The sequence below is a fragment of the Eucyclogobius newberryi genome, unplaced genomic scaffold (assembly GCF_026437365.1).
Source record: "Eucyclogobius newberryi isolate DKJ021-1_F unplaced genomic scaffold, fEucNew1.0.hap1 SCAF_1, whole genome shotgun sequence".
Classification (NCBI taxonomy): Eukaryota; Metazoa; Chordata; class Actinopteri; order Gobiiformes; family Gobiidae; genus Eucyclogobius; species Eucyclogobius newberryi.
This window is the reverse complement of record NW_027315723.1, coordinates 39,038,591-39,050,351: the sequence shown is the minus strand read 5'-3', so window position 1 is coordinate 39,050,351 and position 11,761 is coordinate 39,038,591. Positions and strand designations below refer to the sequence as shown.

Here is an 11,761-nt window from a genome sequence, read left to right as displayed (position 1 = left end):
GACATTCATATTCACACAGTGAAGTATCTATGGACACATCAGTGTTCACTGGTTCAATCTAAACTTAAACAGCCACAGCACAAAATTCTACTGGCCAAAGTTATTTTTTGAGATAGATAATAAGCAAAATGTCTATGGTTAATGTGCAGATTTTGAGGTGTGGTTAGAGGGACATAATATTGGGAGTTCAAAATAAAACTGGTCCTAAACTCAAATCCTCAAAGGCCTGGCACAATCAAACCCTCTTCCACTGACCCAGTTTGAGGCTCAGTCCGATCTTGGGCCGGTGCTCCTCCTGTGGCAGGGCGTCAGGGGGAGAGTTTTCGTGGGGAATGATGATGCCGCAGGGCGACTCGTCTCCTGGAGTGTTGGGGGACACATTGCCACTGGCGGAGGACACCGAGGGTGCGGCTGTGATGGGTCTCATGGTGGGTTTGAGGCTCGGGGGCTTCACGTCTGGGACCTCCTCGTGGTTGTGGTCGTAGTCGTCGTCCTCGCCCTCCTCCACCTCATCGTCTGAGGGGGGCCGCGGGTGGGGCTCGCCTCTGTCTGGTTCAACCCTGATCTCCCTTTGCTCTCTGTGCTCCCCCCTGTGGTCCCGGTGGTCCCGGTGGTCTCTGTGGTCCCGGGACACTCTGTGGTGCTCGCGCTCCTCCTCTGCCTCCGGCTCCTGGATCAGGGGAGGCTGCCTCAGACGCTCCTCTTCTTCCTCCTCCATCTGCACAAAAGGAAACACAAATCAGTTTGGACTTGTGCATCTGTAAGTCACATGGTTTCACACAGTCACTACATCTTTAGCACAAATCTGACCCAGTCTTTGAACTTAAGACATAAACCAAAAGTGCTTTGGATGACCGCTTTGTAACAAATATTAAGCTGTATTAAATCCAGCGTAAGGATTCAAGTATATTTTTTATCTTTCTTACATTTAAATCCAAGTTGGACCTTTTCACCTTAAATTAGAACTCCCTTTGCATTTCCCTCTCCTCCATTAATGCTGGTTTAGACAAAAGGCAAAGTGTGGTCAGTGGTGATGAGATGCAGTGGGACAGACTTCATAATGACCTTCAAATCCACGTGCCCCTCTCACCTCCCCTCCCTCTCTCTCCCCCCCTCCCTCATTGTCCCGCACACTCTCACCCTCCTGAGCTCCGCGTCGGGGTCCGGGTGTCCCTCGTCCAAAAGCCTCTGTCTGATCTCCTCCAGCTCCTCCTTCTCCCTCTTCCTGTCTCGCTCGTCCGCCTCCATCTCCTTCTCTCTGTCTCGCAGGCGTTTCTGCAGCGCACTGCCCCTACAGGTCACATGGGGAATTACACACTTCAGGACAAGGCCAAAGAGCTGCAGTGTGGCGCTTTTGGGCCCCAGGTTTAGGTAACAAAACGATTAATCGACTAATCGTAACAAATAGACTATAAAAAAATAATCGTTATCTTACAAAACACATATTAAAACAAAATGTCAAACAATACAATATGCCTGATTCATCATTAAAAATAAATGTTATTTGTAAATATTCTCTATCTAGACACCTTCAATTCAATATTTTAATATTATTTGAGTTAAAAATAAAAAAAAATCTCCATGTACAATACAAATAATTTGACCAATCAAAAAATAATAAATAACTGACTAAAAAAAAATCATGTCATGTCTACAAAAAATGATCTAGGGTTGTAAAAATGCCCAGTCAATTGTGTATATTTACTGGTGCTGGAGTGATTGTGTGAAGTTTACCTGTAATACTTTGGGTCGTCTCTGTCGTCGTCATAATCTTCAAGGAACTCTTTCAATCGTTTGCCTTCTTTGACCTAAACATGTTGACCATGGTTACACTCAAGAACAAGTAATTACCCTTTTATTTCTAAATATTATGAAAGATTTTATAAGCGTAATGCTTTTCTCTTGCCATTTCTCGCTTGCGTTCATCCTCCCGCTCGGTCTCTTTGGAGTAGTCCCGGGCCTTCTTCCTCTCCCTCAGCTCCCAGTTTTTTAGTCGCTTGGGACACAACAGCAAAATGATCGTTATGTCTAATCTGATTTATATTATAGTATTTGTCATTTGAAAAGAATGTAATACAAATGCCAACCTCTTGATAGGCTGCTTCCTTGTCCCGGAGCTTTCTCTCTAGTTTCCTTCGCTCGTACGCCTCCTCTTCATCCTCAGGGTCGCGCTTCTTCTCTCGCTCACGGTCTCTACTCACCTCTCTGTGGACACAATTTAAAAGGGCAATGAAGGGCACTGAAGACTCTTTGAAATCATTGTTGGATAAACACAACAGTCCACTAACATGATCAGTCAGCACCACATAACTGCACTTGGAACTCAGCCCCATAATCCACAAGAGCTGTTCAAGTAATTTGCATTTTACTTTTCTTTCTTTCTTTAAAAAGGGCCACTAAACACCAAAATCACTTTTTTATAACTGATCACCGGTGTAAATTGGTCTAAAATACGGATGTGTGTATATGTTAAAAATCTGACTTTTGGGTCCAAATCCGGGCCTGCATTTGAATTTCACGGTTGGACCTGCGGCCTCTACTGAATCATAAGCTTGATCACTACATCTTGACTGACCCCCTGTAAGTCCCGCCCCTGTGTTTGACGTTGTGCGAGAGAGCGGAGGGGGCAAATCGAGTGGCTAGCATTGTTATTAGCATTTTAGCATCGGGTGAATGTCCGCACATATCCAGATTAGGCAGTCAGTCTGTGCCATGTTTCCTGTCAGCAGTCGCTGTCAATCACAGGGCTAGAGCCCACCTCCTCATCTGCTTCTCTCACCCCCTGCGCCTCTCCCAAACCTCCGGGCACTGCCCACACAGGAGCATTTTCCAAATGTTGCTTTCGGTTTAAGAAGGCTCTGCCACAGGGGTTTAGTAGCACTTTAGGGGTTTCAGCAACATAACCTCATGCTATGAACAGCATTTGAAATACTCTTGATGAAGAATCTTTTCTTTTCGATCGTTATTTGCTATAGCCCTAAGTGTATTTGATAGAACTAGAAAACAGAGGCACTCTGCATTTTAACAGCTGCTGATACATTATTCTGGTGGTTCTGTCCACACTGACCTGGACCTGCTGCGCTCAGTGCTCCTGTCCCTGCTGCGGGACCAGTCTCTTTCCCTCTCCCTGGTGCGGCGCTCCTTGTCTCGGTCTCTCTCACGCTCTCGCTCCCTCTCGCGTTCTCTTTCGCGCTCCCTCTCTTTCTCCCGCTCTCGGTCCCGTCGTTCTCGCTCTCGTTCCCGCTCCTTTTCCCGTTCCCTGCGCTCGCGTTCGAACTCCAGACGCTCTTTTTCGCGCTTGTCTTTCTCCTCCTCCAGTTTCTGCAGAACAAAACACAGGCAGGTCTTAGTTGGCGCCACATTGGGGTTCAGAAGTTACATTGCAGCTACATTGCACAAGTCAAGTGGTTTCCAGGTAATACGTGGCTTTGGACGCTACAATTGCTCTACATTTGAGACCTGGAATTATACTGCAAATCTAAACTAATCTCACAAACCCTGAAGTGAAAAAGCATAATCATAGTTTTCTAAATGTAAAAGTGTGTGCATTTAGCGAATTTCCAACTGGAAACCACTTGGTGATTCTGTGAAACATGTTCTTTAAGAGAAAAATGTGCTGCGAGAGACACATTGCATTTTCTCTGCTCCTTTTAGTACAAGAAAAACAAAAACAGTCAAACACAGGCGTCAGTCTTGGTTGAACTGGTTGAGACTTACAGGTGTTGAACTACGGACTCAGGCCTTCGCTGCCCCTACAAGCCTTTTTAGTTAGGCCTGGGAGGAAAGCAGGTCACATGGTATACAAGGGAGAAACGTTATGGGAGTCCGACTTGCTCATGATACAGTATATCAACAAATAATTACAATGTAAATCAGAACAGTCTTGTTTTATTTCACAAGCATTGGATACACAGCTATAGCAACAGGAAATAAAAAGTCAAATTATTTGTGCAAAGGTAATTGAAATGGGAGAAACTGTCTTACCCATGTACAGGTGTCTTCAGGGGGTCGTCACGGCTTTACGTTCACACACACCAACATTCAGAAACAGACACAAGGCTCATATGCTGGAGAACACTTGCATTTGACTCAATATGTTGAATTGTTTTCACAGCAACTTGTGCAAAGTATATCCAAATGTTAATAAGTTTAGTTCAAGGACTATAACATAAAAGCCTTGTGACAAGAGAAAGGATGAACAGAAATTGTGATGTTTAAACACATATTTCTTCATTTGAAAGAAATGTGTTGACTAATAGATTTGATGATCTTTACTTACCCGTTCAAGCAACTGCAAAACCTTGGACTGGTTTACTTTTATGGACTGTACTAGCACTGTGCATAAAACCTTTAGTCTAAAGGTTTTAAACCTTTAGTCTAACAGTTTTAGACTAACCCCTTTGTTATGGCCCGGTGCCATTGTGTTGGATGGGCTTTCATATCTTCCATTTCCCCAAAGTCAGAGGACTGAATTTACATTACAACATAATGTTGATTAGTTGACCCTTACTTTCAGATAATCCAAAAGATGGTTTGTCTATGGTGGAAATATAAAAGGAATCCGTTTTTAATAACAAAACTAGAATGGAAACTTGTCAAAGTGCTGAACAACACACTTTGAGTGAATGATGTGCCTGTGATGGAGTTTCCAGTGAAGACTGAGGAAGGACAGAACACAGCAGCACAGACAGAGAGCACTCACCTCAGAGGCTTCAGATCACAGACCGCTGTGGAGAGAGCGCCCCCCAACTCTAAACATGATAACTGCAGCCAAGTCACTGCAGTGGTTATTGACAAGTGTTTGAGCACTAAAAAGACAGACCATTCTCTTACAGAGGACTCACACAGGTTGACCATCTTCTTTCAACACATGCAAAGGGTAAACAATAATAAACATTATGATGTCCAATGATTTAAAATGGTAGGACAGAATACAAAAAGATTTTAAATATTTTTGTAGCAATGAAATCTATACTCTGCAGCTACCCCTGTGCAAGTCCTCCAGAGGGGGGCGCCCCAAATATGTAGAGAAAATAAAGTCTGATACTTACATCCTATCCTCGCAACTTTTTCCAAAGCTCTGAGATTCATCTTGCTTTAGTCACCATATGATCACTATCATAATGGTGGAGTTTAATGAATAGATTAGCTTTACGTAACTTAACATTGTCTCCATGCATTTGTGTGTGATGAATGAAGAATGCTTCTACAATAGCCACACTAAAATACTCTAATTTTAATACTAAGTTTAGTTTATTAAATGTGACAAAACTAGCTTGAACTCAAGACTATTTGTAATGCCTAAACACTGAACAAACATGTATTAATATTGCCTTTTTAAAATGTTATTCTTCTGGCTAATAAGGTGGTAGCTAAAGCTAAATGTAACTAAATGACCTATGTGAGGAGCTGCTTTCCAAAATACCCATATAAAAACAGAAAGATCAAATAAGCCCATTTACCTTGTGAGTGTCACGAAATTTACTAATTTCTCTGGAAATAAGGTCTCTCTTGTCCTCTTCCATATCGATTGTGGTGATGTCATCCTGAAAATAACAAAGCAAGGAGTTACAGTAACATATCAAATGGTTGACAGCTCTGATACACTATTATATTTATAAAAGCACATTAGAAAAAATGAAAGTTATATACCTCCTCTTTTTTCTCCTTTTTCCGTTTGCGCCGTTGCGAGTCATCATCCAGTGATGGTGCATTGAGTTCAGCGGCGTATTCTCGCATGAGGCCGTCAATGGCACCTTTCACTATTTGGTCTTTCTGCCTGGTTTCCTCATCGATCTGCTCGTCTTCATCGGCTCCAACCTCAGGCTTCTTAGTCTACACAGTTATAACATCAATTTCAATCATTATGAACAACTACAGGGGGGGAAAAGGCATTGACGGTTGTTCGTTTCATAGAACTTGCAACTTGCATTAATTGTATTCAATATTGAGTTGTTGAAAAAACAATTTCAATATTGATTTTATAACCTTATTTTTACTTGGTGAACAAATATGTTAATTAGCAATCCCATTGGGATACAATTTGTAAACCAGATGGCGGGTCTGTACAGACCAGGGTGATATGTTCTGCATGCATTCCATTTTCATCAAATGAATTAGTCAAAACCCAAAAAAAATGCTCACTCTGTCGGTCCATACCTCCAACAGCAGCTTTACTCCGTCATATATTTACCAAAGAAAATCTAGGCAGCTTCACAAAGAGTTCAGCCAATTGTTTGTACTCCAAAGGGTTCAGGAACAGCTTCAGTTTGAAGTGGGAAAATATTTTTTTGATAATCAACCGGAATAAAGGGTCAAATCTAAAATTCCAATTATATACGCCTCAGCCTTTTGCGATCACAGAAACACTCCATACAAGCCATCCGTGTTCCTCGTCAAAAGTTGAGAGGCTCACAAGCCGCCTTGTAAAAAGGTTTGCGTTACAAACTATTCAGTGTAATTCCTCATTCATCAGGAGTGTTCTGTGAACTCTTCCCAAGCTCGATCTGCAGATTGAGAATGACTTTTGGATGAGAGTCGAAATGTTTTGTTTTTTGTAAAAACAGTGTCCAGATGACTACAACTGAATTTTTTTCTATAATGTTACAAACTATAGCTTATTTTTGCTTTTTATCTGGTCATTTGGCCCTAAAACGTGGCAACATGTTATAAACTTAAAGGAGCCCATCACCACGGCTGACGTTGGACACACTGACTGGTTGAAAAGGAAATTGGTTTTGTTTTTCTACATAGCATTAGAAAAACCATTACAGCCTTTGTTCTTACTTAAAGCCCCTGGGTTTCCACCAAAGCCTTAGCAGAAAGTCTACATCACGTTTAAGTGTATGTCACGTCAATTTAATTACATTTGAAATAACAATTCTAGTTTGACCTGAAAATATATAATTTTTTGATTATCATACCCCATTCTTGAGCTTCTTTTTTGCCTTCCACTCATCAAGCTGAGCCTTAGTCTTTGCATCCACTTTCACCAGCAGATTTTTGTCTCCGACTTGGAGGTCATGTAACAACCGCAGTGCTCTCAGTGTGGACTCCGGCTCTTTGTACTCACAAAAACCAAAGGCTGGAAAAGAGGATTATGGGTTGACTGCATCAAATATTTAAGCAAAAGACATACACATCTTATACATTTGCTTTGAATGAAAACAATATAACATAATACTTTATATTAAAGGCGTAATGGACGATTTTTTTGGCCAAAATCTGAGTCTGCCAATTAATCCTGCCACGTATCAATCATAGAACTCACCTACCACTCACCTGCAGCCTCGTTCTGGCTCGTCCTCAGGAGAGCAGCACGTTTCCCTGTGTCTAAGCGCATGGATCTATCATAATATAGTTCCCTCAGTGTACGGGACAAAATTAGGACGGAGAAAGAATGTTCGAGCTGTCTCTGAAGAGACGGAAATCTACGGGAGACGAGAGATGCGATGCGATCCGTCGCGCTAATAAACAAATGCGTGTGTGTTGTATAAGTCCGCACTTCCGCCTGAGTTCTCAAATCGCCGAAAAATCGTCCATAACGCCTTTAAGTAATATTACACTATTAAAAAGATGCATCCAATTTACTGACCTTGAAGTTTCCCAGAAGCACCCTGTACTCTCTTCCAGCTCAACACAATGCCACATTTCTTAAAAGAAGTAATGAATGTATATAAATAAAAATGAATTCTGAACATTTTACAACGTGCCCCCAGCCTCGTCTTACTGCAAGAAGCTGTCTAATGAGCATGTCTGAGGCCTTCTCCGAGATGTTCCCCACAAACACTGTGGTGGTGGGGCCGCTGTCTTCATCTTTGGCCCTCAAAGCTTGAATATCTCTCTTGGGCATGGGAGGTTTGCTGACCATGGGAAGAGAGGACACCATCACCTGGGTGGGGGTCATGATGCCCATGTGAACGGGGATCATCGGAGTTCCTGTGGGGGGGAAAAAACAATAACAGTTTTAAAAAGAAAACCAAATGAGTTTAAAATGGGAGTTCGTGAGGTTGTTACCTGAGGGGAAGCCGGCATACTGGGGGGGCATGCCCGGGGGGGGCAGGAGCGGCCGGTTCAGATGAGGGGGGAAAGACATGCTGGTTCTGAAACTGACCAGATGCAAAAAACTAAATATGTCTTTGTTTACCGATTGTCTACTATACTACAAATACACTTATATAGACAAGCATTCATTTCATTCATACGTCGCATTCATAACTTAATACAATGGTCAAACTACGAGCAAATTGTAATTCAAGCCTAAATGTTTTGGCGGTTCATAGAATTTTAGGACCACGGAACGCTGTTTGTAGCACATTAAAATAAAAGTACAATAAAAGAAACTAGGAATAATGCCCAATATGAAAAAACAAAGCACGCGACTGTCACCCGGCATAGCTAAACGCGGGTAGGCTAACGTTAGCTCAGGCTGTTGTAAGCGAACACACGTACAAAAACGAATAAAATGCTGTCTTTTGGTCTCCTGAATTAAGTCATATTTGAAGAAAAAGGCTTACCTAGTCCCAGGATATATTCAAACAGACAAAATCCACAATATCAATTTAAATAATCAATGTTTCAAATGTCTCTGGAGTCTGAATAGCACAGTGGCTAAACACGGGCCTTCAAAATCATGACGCATGCGCAATACGCACAAAGACAAGGAGCGCTTGTTTTGTCGCGAGTCGCTCCCCGGCGATAGTCATGTGTGAGACACTGTAAAGTAAGTATGGGCTCATGGAAATTAAATTACAGCCTCTGGGACAGCGCAGAAATGGTGCTTCACTGCTTTACATACGGCGTTTCAAGTAGAAGACGCACTCACGCTACTTCTTGTCACTTTTATCACTGCGGGTCAATGACCTTCACACACAGGCCGCCGTCTATGCTGAGCTGACTCGTACCTCTGCATTTATGTTTCATTGTTTTCAAAGCCCATGGGGTCAAAGCGGAAAGGAATAAGGCTAAAGAATTATGGATCAGGATCATTGCTAAAGCTGCAGGAAGATTCCTTAGGGGGTTGGATGGTGGGTGAGGGGGGTAATAAAGTCTAAAGAAAAAGTCTAAAGAATAAAGTCTGGAGAATTAAGTCTGAAGAATAATCTGGAGACTAAAGTCTGGACTTTAAAGTGTAAAGTGTCTGGAGACCAAAGTGGCTGGAGACCAGAGTCTGGAGACCAAAGTGTCTGGAGACTAAAGAGTCTTGAGTATAGGCGGTCTAAATCAAAAACAAGAATAAAGTCTGAAGAATAATGTCTTAAGAAGAGGCGGTTTAAATCAACAACAAGAATAAAGTCTGGCAGCAATGTAACACTTGGATACCAGCCGCCATAAAACACCAAAGAAGAAGAAAATTCCTTGGAACAAAAGAGTTTGAATGGGCAGAAATAGAAAACACGCTAAAGGAGCTAAATGGAGAATCAGAGTAATCAGACAAAATAAATGGAGGGAGGGGTGTTGCTGGTCTCCTGTCTAAATAAAGTCTAAAGAATAAAGCCTAAATAATAAAGCCTTAATAATAAGAATAAAGCCTAAATAATAAAGCCTTAATAATAAAGAATAAAGCCTAAGATGTATGTGGCAGTCAAGAAGAGGTTAACAGATTGCCTGTCTGTCTTCACCTCAGAACTCGATACGTTTAGCATTGGAATGGGCTGAATCTACTTTACAGTGTCGCTTGGATTGCAGGCAGGATGTTTCATAAAGCATCTTCTGTCTGATACTCTCTCTGTCCAGGAGGGATGTGAGGGTTTCCTTCATTTGGGTTCCTGCACATGTGGGGGTGGATAGTAACGGAGTGGCTGATTCGCTGGCTAAACGTTCCCTTAGGCGGCCATCAATTGATGTGACGGTTGAGTTTAGCAAATCTGAAATCAAGCCTATTATCAAGAGTCATGTGTATAAGCTTTGGCAGGAATGTTGGAGTCGTAGTGATACTGGGCAGCGTCTCTATCACATACAGGGTAGTTAGTGTTGGTCCATGCAGATCCATGGGCAGGAACGCGGGGAGGAAAGGGCCTTTGCCCGCATGAGGATGGGCCATACTGGACTCTATTGGTCACTGAGTAGGATAGGCAAACATCCGACCGGTCAGAGTAATCACTGACAAGAGCCAGAGACGGCCGAGCACGTGCTGATTCACTGTGCGGCCTATGAAAGAGAAAGGACCGACTTGGCCTTATGGTCTTAAGAATAATAGGCAGGAATTCAATCTGCGGAATATTCTTACGTTCCAGTCACAGGGTTTGTGTAAGGCTGTGGTTGCTTACTTATATGAGACAGGGTTGGGTGCATGTTTGTAGAGTTGGGGTGTGTGGCACTGCTGTGGTGGGTGGCGGTGGTGTGGCACTTGGATGGCGGCCGCCGTGGAGGGCCGAGGATGAGGAAGAAGAGGAGGACCTCATGTGCTTGGAACTCATGTGCTTGGAATTCATGCGCTTTGAACTCATGTGCTTTGACCTCATATGTTTTGAACTCATGTGCTTTGAACTCGTGGGCTTTGATCTGAAGAATGAAGTCAAAAGGATAAAGTCTAAAGAATTAAAGAATGAAACCTGAGTCTGGCGGTAATGCAACGACAAAGTCTGAGGAATAAAGTCTGGCGGTAATGCAACACTTGGATGCCAACTGCCATAAAACAACAACAACAACTTGGATACCAGCTTCCATAAAACACCAAAGAAGGAGAAAAAGAAGAAGAAAGTCTAAGGAATAAAGTCTGAAGTCTAAGACGTACAACTACAGAGTCTAGGACGTGCGGCTGCAGTGGTTGGCGGTGGTGTGGACCGGAGAAGAAGAAAGAAGTAAGTGGCGTAAATGTAACTCTTGGATACCAACCGTTCTTCCTCTGCTCTTCAAATATTTGCTGAATTTAGAGTTAATTCAACCCACATTTTGTACTCTTTGCGGTTAGTCCCTGTGTAAAACGACCATAGCAATTGTGTACACTTACTTTAGCCCAAGTTTAGACCTTGAATACAGTAATAAATCCATGGTTTAACTTTAGGCCTAGTTTCAACTGGTCCCGATTTAGCCAAAATAGATGGTTTTGAGGGTCCATCCAACTATCTATCAACTATTCTTCGGGATAACAGCAGATGAGGCGTTCCCAGGCCAGCCAAGAGATACAGTCTCTCCAGGGTGTCTTGGGTCCTGCTTTAGCCATATTTTCACACATCCATGGTTTAGGCTTAGCTCTAGCTCAGACCATGACTGGCCTTGTTTGGGTCTGGTTTAGATCTGGTGGTACTCGGAATGTTAAATATTGTTTTATAGTAGTTAGTGTTGGATCTGGTGGTACTCGGAAGGTTAAATATTGTTTTATAGTAGTTAGTGTTGGATCTGGTGGTACTCGGAAGGTTAAATATTGTTTTATAGTAGTTAGTGTTGGATCTGGTGGTACTCGGAAGGTTAAATATTGTTTTATAGTAGTTAGTGTTGGATCTGGTGGTACTCGGAAGGTTAAATATTGTTTTATAGTAGTTAGTGTTGGATCTGGTGGTACTCGGAAGGTTAAATATTGTTTTATAGTAGTTAGTGTTGGATCTGGTGGTACTCGGAAGGTTAAATATTGTTTTATAGTAGTTGGTGTGAAAAGTATGAGCTGATGGTGAAGTTTGCGTTTCCATGGTTTCTGTCGCGGTTGCTAGGCTCTGGTGCGGCAGCTGCGCAGCGACAGGCACGCGCAGCCTGCCTCTGACATGAACGTACAGTGGGCGCGGGTTTTCCATGGAAGGTGCTAGAACAAACGCACCACGACCAT

At 42.6% G+C, this 11,761-nt stretch overlaps 1 protein-coding gene across 2 annotated transcripts in view; it reads right to left on the bottom strand.

Moving 5' to 3' along the window:
- Positions 1 to 8,654, bottom strand: part of rbm25b (RNA binding motif protein 25b) — an 11,307-nt gene extending 2,653 nt beyond the window's left edge. The window contains exons 1-13 of one of the 2 annotated variants that reach the window (XM_072445994.1): positions 8,517 to 8,654; positions 8,017 to 8,108; positions 7,730 to 7,938; positions 7,595 to 7,652; positions 6,924 to 7,084; positions 5,653 to 5,835; positions 5,463 to 5,546; positions 3,068 to 3,321; positions 2,088 to 2,205; positions 1,907 to 1,996; positions 1,735 to 1,808; positions 1,141 to 1,291; positions 256 to 718 (exon numbers count right to left, since the gene is read on the bottom strand). In XM_072445994.1, the coding sequence (XP_072302095.1) occupies positions 256 to 718; positions 1,141 to 1,291; positions 1,735 to 1,808; positions 1,907 to 1,996; positions 2,088 to 2,205; positions 3,068 to 3,321; positions 5,463 to 5,546; positions 5,653 to 5,835; positions 6,924 to 7,084; positions 7,595 to 7,652; positions 7,730 to 7,938; positions 8,017 to 8,095 (1,924 nt within the window). In that variant the 5' untranslated portion in view covers positions 8,096 to 8,108; positions 8,517 to 8,654. The remainder of the gene's footprint in view (positions 1 to 255; positions 719 to 1,140; positions 1,292 to 1,734; positions 1,809 to 1,906; positions 1,997 to 2,087; positions 2,206 to 3,067; positions 3,322 to 5,462; positions 5,547 to 5,652; positions 5,836 to 6,923; positions 7,085 to 7,594; positions 7,653 to 7,729; positions 7,939 to 8,016; positions 8,109 to 8,516) is intronic. The other variant, XM_072445986.1, reaches the window with a different exon arrangement.
- Between the last annotated feature and the right edge of the window lie 3,107 nt (positions 8,655 to 11,761).